The sequence below is a fragment of the Anoplolepis gracilipes genome, chromosome 7, assembly GCF_047496725.1.
Source record: "Anoplolepis gracilipes chromosome 7, ASM4749672v1, whole genome shotgun sequence".
Classification (NCBI taxonomy): Eukaryota; Metazoa; Arthropoda; class Insecta; order Hymenoptera; family Formicidae; genus Anoplolepis; species Anoplolepis gracilipes.
This window is the reverse complement of record NC_132976.1, coordinates 6,792,595-6,812,042: the sequence shown is the minus strand read 5'-3', so window position 1 is coordinate 6,812,042 and position 19,448 is coordinate 6,792,595. Positions and strand designations below refer to the sequence as shown.

The 19,448-nt window shown below is 34.2% G+C and overlaps 1 protein-coding gene across 10 annotated transcripts in view; it reads right to left on the bottom strand.

Moving 5' to 3' along the window:
• Positions 1–19,448, bottom strand: part of LOC140667379 (dystrophin, isoforms A/C/F/G/H) — a 433,980-nt gene that overhangs the window by 79,317 nt on the left and 335,215 nt on the right. For 9 of the 10 annotated variants that reach the window (XM_072895255.1, XM_072895250.1, XM_072895257.1 and 6 more), the window contains one exon: positions 17,200–17,372. In XM_072895255.1, coding sequence (XP_072751356.1) covers positions 17,200–17,372 — 173 coding nt within the window. The remainder of the gene's footprint in view (positions 1–17,199; positions 17,373–19,448) is intronic. The other variant, XM_072895252.1, reaches the window with a different exon arrangement.

Below are 19,448 nucleotides of genomic sequence, written 5' to 3'. Positions count from 1 at the left end.
CGTGAGATCGCCCAATTTAGCGTACACAGCGAGAGATTAAAGATAATTAAAACAGTGAGACGCACACATCGGGAAAAAAGCACTGTAGCAACTGTAGCACTAGTAGCTTACGGATTTGGGATAAGTCGGAGTTACAAAAGATTTCCGACGGTAATGTCGGAATTTCGAAAGGTCTTTTTAAAACGTTCGCGTTGTCGAACGCGTTTAAAAAACGTTTGAACAAGCACGAAAGTCATTAGGAAGGCGTTTCGAGCTTTACGTCGGATTTGTCCATAAACGTGGATTATTTAACGAATAACAGAAATGACGTAGATCCGGAGCAGTTCATTACCGAAAAAGGATTTGAAATGAAATAAAGCAAACGTGTATAAACGGAATGTTTGAAAATTATTTTCCTGCCAATTGTGATAGCTTTTATATGGATAATATACTTGCAAAATAGAACTAAACTAAAACAATGAATATAGTAATGAGAAAATATTGTTCCACATCTGAAAATGTTATATTATACTCTACTGAAATCACTGAAATTCATTGAGAGACAGATTTTCGTGAATACTGATAGTCTCCATGGAAATTTACAATACGATTTCAATTGTATTCTGATTTTTATGCGAGAGAAGGCTGTAAGTTTCTGCGAATCGTTTGAAGGCATACGAATTTATGAATGTAAAATAATATAACATTTCACATATGACAATCCATTTGGTAAAAAGATGTAACTGAACTTTATGCTGCTGAATCAAAATTATTCAGATTTACGAAAATTTATTTTTACTCAATCTTGACGTATTGTTGAATCTTTAAAATTTTGCAAGTTTTTTGTAATAATATTCTAAAAATTGCAAGTTTACGAAGTCATAATTTACATTGTAAGTAACTCTCTACATTATTTAAAACTAATCTATTACTTGGTCACGTTTCTTATAAATCATAAACGTGACTTTAAATCAAATTTTATATTAGTACAATAATACAAATGCACATATACTATCAAATATACTATCAAATTATATTATCAAGATTACGTATAATTCTTGATATTTTTGTTCGTGCGTCTTCGATAGAATAGAAAAATTTACGTACTATTATTGAAATTCATTATATTTATACGAACAGATTAATCTTGATTTAATAAATTTATAGTTATCCATATAAAATTACTAGTTACTTGATAAAAATTTAGTATAAATAATTCTCACTATATATATATTCCATAGAAGACAACTTTAATATTTTTCGACATATTATTAACGCGCCATTGATTAATTAGAGACTATATAATATATATGATTTCTATTTATTTTATACATTCCGCTTTTCAATTCTATTCTAACAAGCGAGAAATGTATTAAATCCTGACAGTCAATGTGATTCCATAGGGAGCTATCAAAATTCATTGCGACCATCGATCTCTCGATAACATCGGCAACCCGCCATGTGGTTCGCGTTGAATTAGTTGGCGTTATAAATAAACTTCGCCTCTAGACGAAATTACTATTGAAATAGCGACGAATGCGAAATTTGCTCACAAATATTTGGTTTAGTAATGTAATATCAATGAAACATCTTCCATAAAAGCAATGTTAAATATTACTATGAGTTAATCGATACAAAAGCGCTTACGAAGGTAATAATATGGATATTGATGGATATCAATATCCGTTATTACATCTCATTCATCATCGAGAAAATTCTTTTTATTGCTAAACTGCTTGTTAAATTAAATGCGCTGAATTATATTCGAAAATACATAATACAAGCTACATATCAATGACATAAATTGTATGTTCTACTTATAATTTATTCGATCGACTAATGTCATCATTAGTATATATAATAATTATTAGCTTTTCATCTCGTATATATTTAGGAAAACTCTATCATTGTAAGAATGTAATCGTGAACCACAACATTGATCCATCGCAGAGTGCATTCGTTATTCACGACACGTCGCCCTTATAAAACGAGAGATGTTATCGAGCTTTAACCTCTTATCCTTCCTTTACACGCCGATAAACATCTAACTCGCTGTGTTCCGAGGAGATTTCCGAATTTCCTGAAAATGCATTCGTATTGGTCGCGCTGTTTCATGATAGATTCTAGTACAGTTGTTATCGACTCGGCAAACCACATTACAATAAACGCAGATATTCACTCGATGAAGTCCTTTGATCTATTGTGCCGGCGGCGGCTCTTCGTGAACGGCATCGGCATCGGCATCGGCATCGTCATCATCGGTCTCATCCTCGTCTTCGTCCTTGTCGTTCTAGTTAACGTAATAAAGCGGGCAAATGGAATTGCCACAAACGGGCGGAACGTTATAATTCAACTTGGGGGAACAATTTGCCGGTACAATCCCAATCTGAGTAAGGTCGACTTGTCGCGCAAAACTGGCCCAAACTTCTACAATAAACAACAGCAACAACGTCGCCATTAGCGTCGCTCTCTCTCGCTCTCTCTTTCTCTCTCTACATTTCCGAGATGTAACTTTGTACTGCGCTCATCGCAGAATTAAACATTACGGCTTGATAATGCAAATGGATCAATGATTAAAATGTGAATCGCGTGTCCATATATACCGAAACGAATATAGTGATTGATGTAAGATAATTTATTCGATCGACTAATGTCATCATTAGTATATATAATAATTATTAGCTTTTCATCTCGTATATATTTAGGAAAACTCTATCATTGTAAGAATGTAATCGTGAACCACAACATTGATCCATCGCAGAGTGCATTCGTTATTCACGACACGTCGCAATATTATATAAAAATTTATATCAAATAAATTTTTAGAAAAACTTTTTGACGGTGCTCTATAAAAAAAACATTAATTTCACGCCTTTAAAGTAGATCGATAAAGAAGTTATCGTCTGTAACACACTGTGTACATGTAAATTATCTAAGGATTAGAACACATCTTGACACTATATATTATTTTTTCGAATGATATGCAAGATTTCTTTTGTCTCGATCTATTATAAATCTTTCATAAAAATACATTTTAACAAAAAACAAGAAAAAATTTATTTGAAAAAAATTAATTGAATGTATGATGGATGGATGAAATTATTAATGTATATATTTAATTTATCAATGTTAATAAATAAAATATAAATGTAGAACATGATAAATTTGCAAATTGCCGTCGTTTGTCCCGAAAAAGACTAATAATCTTAAACAAGTTTCGAGCAAGCTGAAGAACACGACCAAATCCACTATTGTAGCAATTCTGATAAACCTCTGGTTTACGTATGAGTTTACTATTGTTTTACAGTTGCCTGTATTGGTACCACGTATTATTTCACGTATCGTTACAAATCCATTATGTATGAGATGGAAAACGTAACCTTTGTCATGGTTCGCATATTTTTCAATATTTTAGCGAACAAATACTATCCTTTCGATTATTCGAAAGATCAAAGATATTTGTCTATGGCCGAAGACAAATCGACGACTAAAAGAAAAGATAACATTGTGCAACTCATGTTGCAACTGCCTAAGGTTTCCGAACAAAACAGACAAAATTGATCACATATCATAATTCATTGATAATAATTTGCAAATTATCGTAGAGATGTGCAAAACCGTAAAATTAATGTATTTAATTGAATCTCGACGGTCGATATGATTGTCGTTCGTGGACAGCGCGATATAAACTTTTCGCTCGTAAAGCGAGTTTAGCAATAATGTTGCGAGCGTTTGTACAAATAACAATAACGCATATTTTGTCGCGATCCCGTGAGTTGTAACGTCCACACGTATAGTATATCACAATCGGCCACACAGCTGAAATAATTCTGCTGATATTTTTCACATTTACATATCTATCCCTTCCACACGATTTTATCAGATAAGCGACGATTTTGATACGTGCATTCGGTAAAACTGTGACATTTTGAGAGATACGTTTTTAAAATAGAAGAAAAATTGTCACTTGCCTATCACAAATTACAAAATTAATAGTTTAATCAACTTTATTATGAAAAATTTATTTCGCCAAAGGATATTTATTATGTAAACTTCAATATTTAAAAAAAATCTAAATTAAAAAATCTAATTAAAAAAACTTAATTAACAGATTTTACTTCGGTATTTTGCTTTTAAAAGAAATAATAAAATTAATTATTATATTCCCAGTAAACATACACAATAAATACATCTTGTCATGCTATACAAATTAAGAAGCTAACTAAGAAGTTATCATCCACTCTTCTCAAACTTCAGACTTCTCATTGTCAGTATCGATCTCTAATGAGAAGCAAAATTCTGCAGACCTTTATAATGACTCTACCGAACACGCGAGGAATCATTAGCGTGGAAACATCGAACTTAATATCGCGCCTTTAAGAGCATTTTTTGATTGTATGAACAATCCGTCCGTAGATATCGATTACAGAACGACCGAAAGAGGTATGTGGTTAATCCATTTTGCGGGTTAGCGCGGCGGCGGATCGGAACTGTTTGAATCGGTTTGTGGCATTTCCTAATGAGAACGCAAATACCAGAGCAAGAACGAGAGAGAGAGAGAGAGAGAGGAAGCAGAATTACCCGTTAAATGAGCGCAATGCTTACAGTTGGGTCGCGGATTCCACGGATACGTTCAAGAGGTTTTGAGGTTTTTTGCTCGTTGACGGTAATCGAGCGATAACGCATTAATAACGTGCTTGTGTGATTTCCAATCATGTCTCTGATCGATGCATGTGAAATCAACGCGTGGCGAACTGGTCGTAGAGCCATCCATGGTCATTTGTAATTTCCAAATTATAGCGATATTAGTAGGAATAGACATGCGTAGTATCAAAAGCAAATAATATCGAGCAAATGTGAGGGATGTAGACGATTGAGAGAACGCGTATTAAATATATATTAGCGTCACTTTATTCCTCTCCTACGATTGATTATTCAAATCTCTTAATTCTCCTTGCTCTACGCAATGATTTAATCCATATAGCTATCGGTGAGATTGCTGTACAAAGCGTATCTCTCAGCTGGCATTCATAGCGTTGTACGTATGCTTTTGATCACGTTTCCGGCTCGAAAACCGCATCAAAACTAACCACAGTTGAATATCTGATTTTCTGTAAACGGTGAATAAAACTAAAAATGCGAAACCACATGCTTTATTTCAAAGAATTTCTGCATAAATTAAATCGGTTTACTTTTCATCATCCTAAAAAAGAATATACCGAATTATCTTAGATGGATAATCTAATGAACGATACAGAAGAAGAGACGTCAGTGCGTTCCTCTGTAGCAGATGGAAGACTCTTTGCTCTAGAAAACTTTATTTTACAAATCCTACTTTAAGCGAATCACGCATCTAGCAAGATATCAGAAATTTTCTTCTTTCGTCCCTTTTCTCTTCGTCGTTTTCTCACTGGTACAGACTGACGTCAGTCACCCACCCAACCTCGTTTCTCTTTTAAACCACGGCCATTGTCGTCAACCTTGATCGTCGGTACAATACCTGGCTTGGTCAGATGTTGCGTCCCGATGCATCCTTAGCAAAGAGTCTCTTCTTTGGAGAGTCTTCAGCCAGCCGGAAATTAAAAATTTTGAACTGACCTGGTCGCCGGGTCACCGAGGACGCGTTCGTTCACGCTCGATGAACACGAGCGCCTTCCCGTCTATCTCTCAACGGAGATACAGAGACCTAGCCAGAGGATCGTTCATCGATTCCTGCTCTACCCATCGAATTCCGTTCTCCCGTAGAATCGTTCGCGATTTGTATCCGTGGTATGATAGCTCGATCCGCCGGCGGTTACGCGCGCGCGCTTCCGGCCAATTTCCTCTCGCGGGACCCGGACACCGGAGCGGAGACAAGGGAGCAAAAAGGTAAAACGGTGCGCTTTAACGGATATCTATGTAGCACATTTGCGAAAACGTTACAAATTGAGTCACGCTCGCGTTCGTGTGAAAGAAAGTGAAAAATGAGCGATCGCGCGAGAAATAGAACTGAAATAAAGAAAAACAAACAAAATACTCGAACGAGCAAATAATAGCATCCAAAGTTATACAAAATGTGCGTTCCTGATATTTAAGAATTGTGATTACGCGCAGAAAAATTAATAGCTAACATTTGTTACAGAAAAAAAGAAAAATAATTTTTAGTCTTTTTTTAAATCAGTTTAATTATTCACGATCTTTTTAACAGAGTGCGTCTACTCAAATCTTGTCAAAAAATTTCCTGAAAATTCCCTGATTTTTGAGACATTTTTGATCAAAATTCCAAATAAAGAGAATATTTTCAAAATTTTTTAATACTTTCTCTAAAATAATTTTTTTTTATTACATACATTTTCTAATGTTTCTCATTCAGACAAAGAAAAAGCATAGAACCTCTCAAATTTTAGGTGCTAGATTTGCAAATAAAAAAGAAACTGTGTAATTTTCACAAGATAAGCATTTTTTATTTGTATAAAATTTTCAGTTCTTTGTCCTTAAAAATTTCAAAGAATATATACTTCATATTTAATATTAAGCCATTGAATATATAAACACATATTTTATATATATATATGTATTTTTTTTTTTCAAGGAATTTGTTAGGCTGGCTGACTGGTGTGTGTGAAGGCTGGTATTTCACTTCATTGAAGCTCATTAATTATAGAGAATTCCAGCTTTATTTTTAATTTTAATAATTCTTTACAAATTAAATGAATAATTTTTGCCATTAAAGCAAAAAAATTGCTCGGGACAAAATAAAACGTCAAGTTTACGTTGTTTCTCAATTTGCCCCGATTTTTTTCCATAAGCCATTCTTTTAATGGCCAACACTTTATTTAATTTATCAAGAATTTTAGCACTATTAAAAATAAAACCAAAACTCTCAACAATTAATAATAAGTTTCCATGAGGTGAGATGTCAGCTTCACACATACTCAAATGGAATTATACGAAATATGCTATGTAATAATCGAGATAAAAGATTAATTCCGCGAATAATACGTAATAAATTACCTCATACGTATAAATTATCTGATTGATGCTAAAAAGACCGATGCCATTTCAGAAGCCTGCTTATTTTCTCTTTCGTTGATACACCGTCGAAAGCACTTACAAAACACTCGCATGACATTTTGCACGATACGATATTTCGATGAATATTACGTATTTATTAATACACGAAATCTGTCGGTCGGATTTTCCCGCTTACATATCGCCCCGCAAATGGTAATAAAATCACTGCAAAGCGTTTATACATACACAAAAATTCAGTGTGTACTTGTTCGCGGATTAATGTATAATGAAACGAACGTCCGTCCTTCAATTTAACATTCCCGACACGTTCGCGATGATCTTCTCCCTTCCCCCCCTCACCATTTCCGACAAATTCGCGATTATTAGACATGTCCTTTGATTTATGCGGATATCTGTTGACACTCGGCTACTCCTCATAATGTTATAAAACTCGCGACGTTCGTCGATCAAGCAAATAACCGCCGAAATACGCGCAAAAGCAACGGCATATGAGAACATGCTGGCGAAACGACGCAATTACAGGATCGAAGATTACAAAACTGGTTGCGACAAATAAATGCGGAATAAATCTATCTCGAGATTATAGCCTGTCTCTAAATTTAAATCTTGATTCACTTTGGATATACGTCTGTACGCGATACTCGTCAAAATTAACAAAAATGACGACACAGGGCAATCACGACTCGATTCGGCTCGACCGGCTGGCTCCGTGGATGCTGTGCGACTATGCAATCCGTACCCGTACGAATATGCTGCATAATTCCAGAAATAATTCGCGATATTGTTTTTTCGTAATATGCACTGTATGTATTAATTTATTCTTTGCTCCGCGAAATAATATAATAATGATATTTCTCTACATAGAAAAAATGTAATGACAAAAATTAGAATATATAATATTTGCGATATTTTTATTCAATATTATACATACAAACATTATATATGTAAGAGTATTGCTTTACGAATATTATTTAAATGTTTTCATGCACAAATAAATACATAATCATTAATAAACAATAGAATAAATACGTAATTTATCATCTTTGTAGAATGTACAGAAAGAATCATTAATACTTTACACATGAATTTATGCACATATCGGAGCACATTTTCCGTGTATAAAATATATAAATATATTAATATGTATAAGATGCATAAAAGCAGTAATAATGCTCTCTGTACATATGCACAATTAATATATACGAACAGAGATAGTATCTCATCTCGATACTTTTATGTCCAGCATCTCGGATAATTTAATATTCTTATAATTTTTACGCATAGAGAACTTTTTGTAGAACTATTGTAGAATTTTCATTTAAAATTTGGTAAGAAATGCTAAAAAATCAGCGAACAAAGTAAGCAATATGAACTTGGTGTCTCAAATTGAGACACTAAGCCTTTTTTTTTGTTTAATAGCCAGAAATTTGTTTAATCTATCAAGAATTCTAAAACTATTAAAAATAAAGACAAAAAAGAAAATAAAACGCCAGTTTAAAAATAAAAAAAGTAAGACGCCAGTTTTATACACACGGCTGATTGTTTATAATGTGAGAGCAAAATTATCAAAAAGAAAATTTTCGAAAAAATTCCCCGAATCTCAATAAACTTCTATGAGACTTCCCTGATTTTTCCAGATAGAAAAGAAATCTCTGAGAATTCTAGATTTTTCATGTTTTTCTAGGGAGTAAACACCCTTTAATTTGAGACAATAAATTCAAAATATTATAAATTAATAGATTATGTTATTAATATAATTTCTTATAAATATTTCAATATTTGAATATAGCTATATTTTACTTCTATGGATTCTTGAGGTTATATAATTACCATAAATGTTAGACAGTCCCGGTAATTAATATGACTATTTAATGTAAATTACGATTTGTCACAAGAACAAAACATCTCATTCGAATAAACAACACGCGTATACAAAAACAATTTGCAGCAAAATGCTATTTGGATGCTTTCATCGATTTTTCGAAACAACGGAATGGATCGAAAAAGCTTTCCAATGATAATCCAAGTACACTAACATCTCTGCGAACAAAACGTCATTTCCACGATCTGTAAAATGGGTTCGACGCGACTCGACCGTATTCTGATCAGCTTTTAAATCGAGATTAACGGAGAAAATCCTGCGCTCGCGATCGATTACCCTCATAAATGAAATCCTGTGCTCATACGAAATTGTCCGGCCCGTACTGCAGTGCATACGCAGGATTTAAAGTCACTAAGTAAACGTTGTGTCGCATCTGGCGCGAAGAGAATGTAATGCCTGGCAATAAGGGCGCTCGCGAATACCAACAGGGTTCGTGCTGTTTTTTGCCGTCCTATAGATAAGCTAAACACAAACACTTTAATATACGGATACGTGTTAATTCTCTCAGCCCTCATAATACCGAGTACATTTGTGATATTTTAATATTTTTCAACTTAAAAAAATTAATAAAAAAAATATATACAAATATATATAAATATAATTTTCACACAAATACACGTAGTTTATATACACACACGTATAAATTATTATGAATACAGTGCAATAAATGCACATAACATTGCTAAATTAAAATGTATCTTATGTAAATATTATTCTACACTTATGATAATTGAAATTATAATTGTTAATGACAAGCATATGAAATATTTTTAATAATATCAATGATGGTATATGTACAACCTTATACGCGTATTAATATGAAATAACAAAAATTTGTTAAGAGGTTCAAGTATTAAATTTACTTAAAGATAAATGGATTCTCCAAAGAATCGTTTAACAGTTTCTCTGAATAAACTGATCTTGGGTTATTTGCATAACGATATCAAATAAAGCTCGCTGCATTTAGCACGTGGTGCCGTCTGCGATACCCCAGTGTGGTACGGTATCTTCTTGAGATTAGTATTAAGCTGCACCTTATCATACTTTAAGCTCGCATTATCGCTGCGTGCCGCGATACACCAGTTGGAAATATGTTCCAGCGAGCCGACTGGCACTGGTAATAAGTTACAGTCGGCTCGCTGGAACGAGAGGAAATGCCGGAAGGAAGTTTCGGACGATGCACGACAGATTTGTCGACGTCGTTGTTGGTGTCGTCGACGCAATGTCGTGCTCGCGAACGCTTTTGAATACCGGAAACGTCATGTGTCCCGTACATTTCTATGGTATAAATCCGAGAATAATAGGATTCAGCATGTTGCCGGTAGTAAATGCGGATTAATAGATTAGGTAATTTTTATCTTTAATTAACAAAGTGAGCAGCTGCATTTTTTAATCTTTTCGTATACAGCTGTGCAAGTAATGCGTATTATTTTTATGTGTAATTATATAATATATATTTAAAAAGAAATGAAAACTTATATAAATATATATTATAATAATCACTATATATCCAGAATAAATCTGAAAGAAATTTAGATAATCTATCATTAGATATCATTCTTGTTTAAATGCAAATAAAGACAAATGAAGAAAAAAATTTGCGTATAGCTTAATAAGCTTTACTTATACAGTTCTTAAAATTACTCTATTTTTAAAAGAGAGTACAATTTTATTAATTCAACGATATATCCGTTTTTTTATGTCACCATATACCATATCATGACAGAACTTCTCAACACCATTGCAGGACCATAAATGCCGTTCCTCCTTCGCTTATTATCGCCAACTTTCCATCTTTATGTATGGTTCGCTTTTCCGTCTCGTATTCTCGCGTTCTGGTCACGAAGGCATCGCCATCGCTTCGAGTTTTGTGGGAAATCGACGAACCGATTCCGCTTTCTCTCTCTTTCTTTCTCCCTTCTTTCTTCCTTCGCATTCGTCCGGTTCTTCGTGTGTCCGTTGAACGACTCCAACAAATTTCCTGCTACGGTCGTACGTTTCGATATCGAGCACCGCCGTCCTCACGTCTTCCCGACCACACGTGCGATATCGCGTAAAAATAACCTTCGATTTGCTACTACTAAGAGAGAAGGAGAAAGAGAAAGAAAAAAACTTAAGCGAACAAGAACAAGCAAACTATACAGGGCAATTCTGCTGTTTCGTTCGAAGCCAGCGAATGAGCGTCGATGCACGGGGGAGTCAGCTGATAAGACTCAACGGCGATTCATCACTCGGCGATTATCTGGCTGTCAGTTTCAGTTCGGTGATGGATCAAGCGTGTGTCGCGGCGAATGTTTTTGCCGTCGCGACTTATCCGCCCGCGAGACACGCGAAAACGGTTGCTGATATACGACTGTGCGATCTCTCTCTCTCTCTCTCTCTCTCTCTCTCTCTCTCTCTCTCTCTCTCTCTCTCTCTCTCTCTCTCTCTCTCTCTCTCTAGCTTGAAATTATATATTATCCATAAAGTTCTCTTTGTTATTTTGGTTGTAGTAAAACGTCATTAATCAAATTGAAAATTATTTTAATCTATTGCTTGCAGGTATTTGTAGAATCAAGACCATCGATTTTACATCGTTATCTTCTTTAAAATCAATAATATAAGGTTTACTTAAGAATGTACATGTAGATTTTTCTCTGCTTATATAGCCAGATATGTATAATTGTCAAATATTTACATAATTGTTTTATCTCAAATTGAATGTACGATAAATCTCACAAAACAAAGAGAGATTATATTTCTTTTTTTACTGATAAATTGCAGGATTGTTCCTTATCCTGGCAGCATTATTAAAGGGAAATCCGATATTATTCGGGCAAAAAAGCAAACTATTTCGACGTAGACTTGCACAGTAAATAATCCGATGAAAATAATGACTACACTGTGCTTCGTGGTAAGTTCGCAAAGACACGGTTCTTGTAGCGGTTAGACGAGCAATCCGCTTGAAATTCACTTCGCCGGAATTTCCGGACTATCCTCAAAGTTGATATCTTTGATTGTGCAAGGATAGCGAATGTGCATCGCTATACCTTTCCCGAAACTTCGTCCGCTTTGATGCGCGTGCTACGCACGCGTGAACGCACTACTGCGTACTATCTAAACGCGCCAGTAATACACGTGACTGCTTGAACAGCTGAGACATCCATAATTATTCCTCCCGATTCATGTCTCCCCGTTAACGACCTTTTGGGCAATGTCAAATCTTAGACTTCACAGCGTCTTACCATCGTCTGTAGGAGTTGCCTTCTCGTATGCATAAATGTGCCATCTTGTGAAATCTAGAGCTTTCGGAGCTTGCGGAGAATGCGTTTCATTTGCAAACACGGCAAGCGTGTCCTCATCTGCCTTTCGGATTTTTCGCGTCGACACATCGACGCTTCGAAGCGCGATGGAATATTAATTCGTTCCGATCGAGCGCGGACACGTTTATGCTTCGCAGCCACTTGAATCCTTTTTCATTTCAGCGTGTTTTCCATCGAGCTGTTGAATCTCGCGTCAGCTGGCCAGTAAATAAATTCGCAATCCCGTTGCCCCCATGGAAAAAAATATTAATTGGCAGTCACACTATTTATCATCGTAGAGTTATAAACAAATCGAGCATGCATAAAATTCAGTGTTTCAAGAATTTAAAATTTATATAGGGCATAAAAATATCCTCGAAACGCACGCATTTCTCGAAACTCAAATAAACCAATAATATATCAGTGCGTATAGCATCACCGGTAAATCGACGGTATAATTTCGCGCGGCGTAATTTTTGTAGGTGAAACTTGTACATGCGCCAATTTTTGCGTGCAATTTTTTTTTTTATTCGCCACAAACAATAGGTCATTTGGGATAAACCGCGCCAGCAATTGTTACACAAGTTCGCGGGATTCGAACTGTACAAGAGCGATGCGATGGACGCGACGGTGTGTGTCGGTCATCACCTCTACAAATACTCGCGCAGTTTCGTGAACCTTTATTTGTCGTCCGGATGCCGGTGCGCGCCGGGAAAGTACCGCCGGATGTTGGACAAGTCCGAAAAGTCCGCGTATCCGACCGCCGGATGCTGTCGCCGTCGTCGGCTGCGTGCGTGTCGAGGTAACTAATTACTCCTCTTGGTATTGATTTTACTTGCCGTTGCCGGTATCTTGTGAAAAATAAAAAATATCGTTCGTGCGCGGATGTAACGACGACGAAAAGTCGGCCGAACCGGACTTTTATCCTCGTTAATCTACGTCGAGAGTAGCGCGACAACGACGGCTGCATCGATCACGAAATCCACTTAACGTGCATTTTGATAAGTCATCGCAATGTTTACTTCGAGCTGGACATGTCCGTAAAGAGCATATTCCTGTTGTACGCACAGCGTCTCTGAATCATAGATTTTCATAAACTTGGCGCAAAACATTTGCAAGAATTTCAATAGATATTATAAAGTACCGCAATTTCAAATTATTTAATATTATGTATTTGGCATGACAAAAAAATCAAGATTTTTTAAACTTTAAATTGAATAATTGAAAATATAGTCCATTTGAAAGTGATTGGCTTAAAATTTAATTTACGCTTGTTCACGTTTAACTCGTATAAATTCTATTTTCAGAGTAAATAATATCATTAATAATTAAATAATCTATCATATTCTCATTAAAGCGTAAATTCGGAAATCTGATGAGTTAAGAAGATTTGTTATATTTATCGTATATTTTATGTTACATGTTTAATGTACGTATAAGCAAATGCGTGGTGACAATTTTTCAAATAATTAATTCAGTTCGTAAAAAGTAAAAAAAAAAAACAAAACTACTATCACGCACACTCGCCATAACAGTTGGGTTAATCTGAAAAATTTTCCCATAAATAACATTGACCGTATCCCGACCTCGTTGAATCCTGTGCCAAAAACGATCGTTCGTCGAATTATCGGTTTCGGCATTTGCGGCTTGATTGCGGGATAACCACTAAAGTGCTGCCAGGACGATTTAGAAAAGATATATATATATATATATATATATAAAGACAGAAAGCACGGGAGTGAGAGAGACCAGTCAATAGTTACAAATTGATAGACGGAAACGAATGAAGAGCTACTGATAAATATGGTAGGCAAACCTTCTATCCACCTATACATACAGAACGTTCTCGTTGTTCGCATCCTGCACAAATATTTCTTCGGTAATTAAGCTTCTCACCGTAATTCGGACTAATTAATGGAGATTGATTGTGCGGTCTTTTATCGGAATTGACCTTAACAGAGCTGACTTTATGCTGTCGTACCTATTTTCTCTACTAATAGATGTTTTGACTTGCGATTAAATTAAAATAAATTTGTACAAAAAACGTTTTTTTAATGATGATTGTTTATTCTTCCGATGTTATTAAAATCAAAGGATAATTATTTTATCATTTTATTACAATAACTTTAAATATTCTCTTTATGTGCATTAAATATTTATTTTTGAATAAAATGGTTAAATAAATATTTTCTTCTCTTCTGACTTTTCAATATGTATAAAACATTAATGATATAAAATAAAATTGATACCATAATATTTCTTTCGATAAAAGATTTATTCGATAAGATAAAAGATTTATTTACATATGCAAATAAATCTTATACCCCAAGATAGGGAAAAAGAGGATAAATGAATCTCTTTGAAATAATTCTAAATAATCTTATATCCAACGATGCTCAAAGCAATATACGAAATTCGATCCAAATACAATAATCTAGTTCGCGGGCAATTTCAATCCCAGTCATATCTCTTAATAAAACTAAAAGAAAAATATCCTTTAAAAAATCTCGTTTTTATCTATATCTGTTCCTTTGTTTATATTACTAGATAAAATTGAGATCTGTAAGAAAACTACATAAAAAGTAAATTGCTTTCATTTGTCAGATATATATCCATATAGTTCTTCGTTACTGTAATTTTATGAGATCCATATATCATGGAAGCTGCGATGTTTCTTTTATGTTTATAATTTATAGAAGCGGACAAACTCTCTTCTCTCAAAAAATGCACAATAACTTTTTAAAAAGACATATTTCTACAATCTTAACTTTTCAACATTTTTTAAAATTATCCTTTCTTCACATAAACAGTGTATGTGTGTGTGTGTGTGCAGAAATTCAGATTAAACTAATATTAAATATTTGAAATTAAAATAGAAAATTAAATAAAGCTTATAGCGTCACAAATTATTGTTTTCTTTGTTAGCTGAATTGTTAAAAATACATTTCGTCGATACACTGCCATAACGTAGACTAATAGCGACACAACCTAAAATTTGATAATGAATTTTGATTAAGAAATCAAAATTCCACGTAAATGACTAAAATTGTTCGCGAGCCGCGCGACATTACTGACTAATCGATAGAACTTTACTCTGATGTACATCATCAAACCATAGACTTTCTACCCGGAAATATTCAGATACCCTTCAACAACGCATCGTTGCATAGTTGTCCGAGCAAAGTTTACAGTGGATCTCAGAGTCGATGTTCAAGCCCAGAATTAACACACCGCTGTAAAGTTTCCGTGGGGAATCCGATTACGACCGACTATGGCAAAGTTTTCGGAAATGGATTTGCCGCGAAAGTTTTCAAAAAGCGTCAATCGATCGATTGGCCATATGGCCGAGATTTTCAGTGGTTTTGTACTAACTGACCTATTTAAGTCTTTTGTCATAAGGGCTGTATCGTTCAATCAATATCCATCGCTAGATCATTATTAATGATCAATCGATTCTGTGCTATAAATATTAAAATTGTATAAACCGAATAATAATTATGAATAAACTAAACTAAATAAGTATTACGGATCGAATAAATTAAATAATAATTAATATAAATAAGAATGACATGTAATGTATCGGAAATATTTAATTACTTGCAAATAATTAATGAATAATAATGAAAATAAAAAAATCATCAAAAAGATAGCACGAAGAAAATTCTATTTTGAATATACATTCTTATAAATGTCTTAAATATTAAATATCTAGTATATGTAATATAATTTTTTTCACATACCTATCATTTTTAGATTGCCATTTTATCAAAGCAAATCTATGTAAGAGATTTGTTTGGTAGAAGTATACGCTTGAAAATCTCAAATCTAGGTATAAATATTTCCTCTCTTTTCTTTGAAGAAAAGAAGAATTTTCCTCATTCCTGCAGATAAATTTTAGTAGGATTTCAGCGAAAGCTCTTCATCGAGATCGACAAAGAAGCTTACACTCGACATTTTCTTTCAGTGCTCAACAATGTCCCGGTTTGAATGAGCATAACATGAAACGAGCAAAATAAAAATAACACATGTTAAGCTATATAGCTTTACTATCACATCAATGCACTGGGATGTGGTTTTCGTGAAAGTTCAATGTACTTTCTAGCAGTCCACGGTTGCATAGTCGAACAGTCGAAGAGAAGTTTACGCTACGTTTGAGACTAAATTGGATCACGAATTCTCGAAGTTTCTACCGGAAAATCCTGTGAGGATTTCCTATGAACCAAACGCAAACTGAACAAACTCGCGAACAAAAACAGCATTTAAATTTTGTAAATAGCATATAACGAAATTATTTTGCAATATACAACTGAATTAATTTCGGTGTTATTAAAACGCACAAAAATAATTCGTCATAATACAGATTACTTTATGTTTTCATTCTCTTCCACACAAATATTTTAATTCGAATGAACAAATCAATTTGTAATAAAAATCTTTAGAAATTCGCAATCTTTCTTTTCACACGTGACTATTTTTGTTTTGCACAGTAGATATTATTATAATATGTAACTGTAATGCCATCAAAGTAGAATGGCATGCTGAGAACGCGGAAGCCCAGAGTTAACCCACTATTCATCCCCTTGCTAACCTATCCTACAGAAGAATCTCTGAAATTGTTCGCATATCAAAAGCCGAAACTTTCCCCACTGTATGTCACGGTTCGTGATTTTATACAATGCGTATATATTTTTTCTGTTTCTCCCTCTCTTTTTTGAAGAATTATTGAGGTGCGAGATTGTACGCGCGCGAGAGAATCACGAATTTTTGCGCTATGAATGCGTCGTACGCTTCGAAGTTATTCTTTCGACGAAAAAGCCAGTCCGGGTTGGCCTTTTTCAACATGTTGATTTACGACGCCATTTCGTACGCGAAAATTGTCTTTTGCGATAGTACGAGCGAGAATATCATTGTTATAAATATCATTGTGCGCCTTACATATTCACTGCAGTAGCAGCACTTTAGTCTTTTGCTTATAATTTTTAATCTTATATTGATAAAGGAAAAATTAATAACCGTGTAAAAAATATAAATTCGTACACTTACCGGATTGCCATGCTTTTTGCCTTTAGATGATGCCATCTCTGGTTCATTTCATCCAATCGACGTTGGAGCATAACAGCGTCATCTTGACTCGCTAATGAGCTCAGTAATTTTCGTCCGGTGCCGTTCAAAGATGCATAAACGTCTCGGTGCGTCTCGATTTCCGACTGAAGATCCTGCAACAAGCAGGAGAAAATCTCCTTAGATCTTTAAGAACAAGATTGAAAGAGTTTACGATAAAGCAAAATAAAGTATTCATTTTCTGAAAAAGAATATATTAGAAAAAATATATTTCAAAAAACGTATAATATCATTTGTAAGTTAAACACTTATATTTTCTGTGTTATTCGAAAAAAATTATACTGTTTAAATTCAACTTTTATCAGCATTTGCAATACAATTTTCAATAAAAATTAAGATATAATTATTATAATACAGTAAGAATAATTTGAATATACTTCTGAAAATATAAATTTAAAAAGTACCAAGTTTTTTCAATTTTAGGGAACTTGGTTCTTTTCATGGAAATGAAGAACATTCGCGCGACAGAGGGAGAATGCATTCGTGGTGTTTCGTCATCGCGATGACGTGAATTGCAGTCTGCACGTGGATAGAAATGATTTATATACGAGTTTCCATGTACAACGGTAGTATACGAGTATGTCGGAGCGCCGACATGCAATGCATGCGCCAATGAAAATAAATCGGCGCCGATGCGGAGTGAATTAAGAAATATTTGCTGGTGTCACGGCAAGAACAATAGGATTTGTTTTGCTCTTTTTAAAACAGCTGTGCATGCTCCGCAATTACAAACTCAGTATGATTTTATTTGATATTCCTCATCAATATAAAATTAGACAAAAGGTTTCATTAACGCAAAAATTTTCAAAAGAAAATTCAAAAGTTCTTTTCATTAAAAATAAAATTTATAACAATGTCAATAAATTTAGAATTGCAAATAATTACATGATTCATTTTTTTGTAATTGACAATTTATCAAAATATAATTTAAACTAACGCAACTAATTCCTAATTGATAGTCACAATCGGTTGATAAATTATTATTATATAAAATTTCATTAAATATTTAAAACTTAATTGATAGTATTAATAGATTATTTTAATATTGCATGTAGACTATTCCATATTAATATATAACAAATATTACTATTATGCATTCTGTGTGTTCACAACACATAGATAATAAACAGAGGAAAAAAATAATTTATTAATAATATATATATAAGAATTTTCAGTTTCCCTAAATATACTGTATTAATGTAATAAGAATAAATATTATCAAAAATACATATATCTCACTGACACTTGTCTAATCCAATGTAAGAAAATATTTGAAACTAAAAAACTGTTCTCCAGAGGAGTAACATGCGATAGCAACGACACTATGAAATCCGTGAAATATCTTTCGTTTCCGTTCGCCACGGCGTTGTCTTAATCTGAAACCGTCTACCTGTCAACGACGGTCGTACACTCTCTTTTCAAACCTCCCTTTCCTCCCAACCCTCTTCAATTTTTGACACGCACGAATTGAAGGCTGCAATCTCGAGAACGATTCTACCCAGGACTCGATTCCCATCTGGGTCGACGATCGACGGGTCAGAGCGAGATATTTTTCAGCTGCAGTTTCCGTGCGAATTGACACTGGTGACACCCGGTGTGCATCGCGGAGACACGCGTAATGAAAAAAAAGAAAGGAGGTAAAAACGGATAAAAGAAAAAGGGAAAAGACGGGAAAAAAGAAGTAAATATATCGACGTGGATCCTGCTGCGCCAGTGAATCGGCTCCGGAAAATTGGGCACATCTATCAAACTGCGACCTATCCAACGACGAGCGAACGTTCGTCGAGCGTTTGAATCGGTGACGTTTAATTGAAGCTCTTGGTGGCAGCTTGCGCGGAAGCTAATTTTGATTAAACCTCGACGGGCACGTGGAGCTTTATTCTACATTATACATATTCAGTCCTCGAAATTTGCAAATTATGAATTATTATATCGAACATAATAAACAGCTACGGCAAACTAATATTATACTGTCGAAAAATATTTTTCATAATTCTAGTCACATGCTGAATATATTAAACATCGTCACCTTTTAATCGAACAATACATACAAAAATGAAAAATATGTAAATATATGCAAACGGGATATAAATTGTCTCTTAATGTATTTATGTGCATATAGTTATATAAAATATTTGCTATTAAAAATTATGACAATAATTCATATTTCT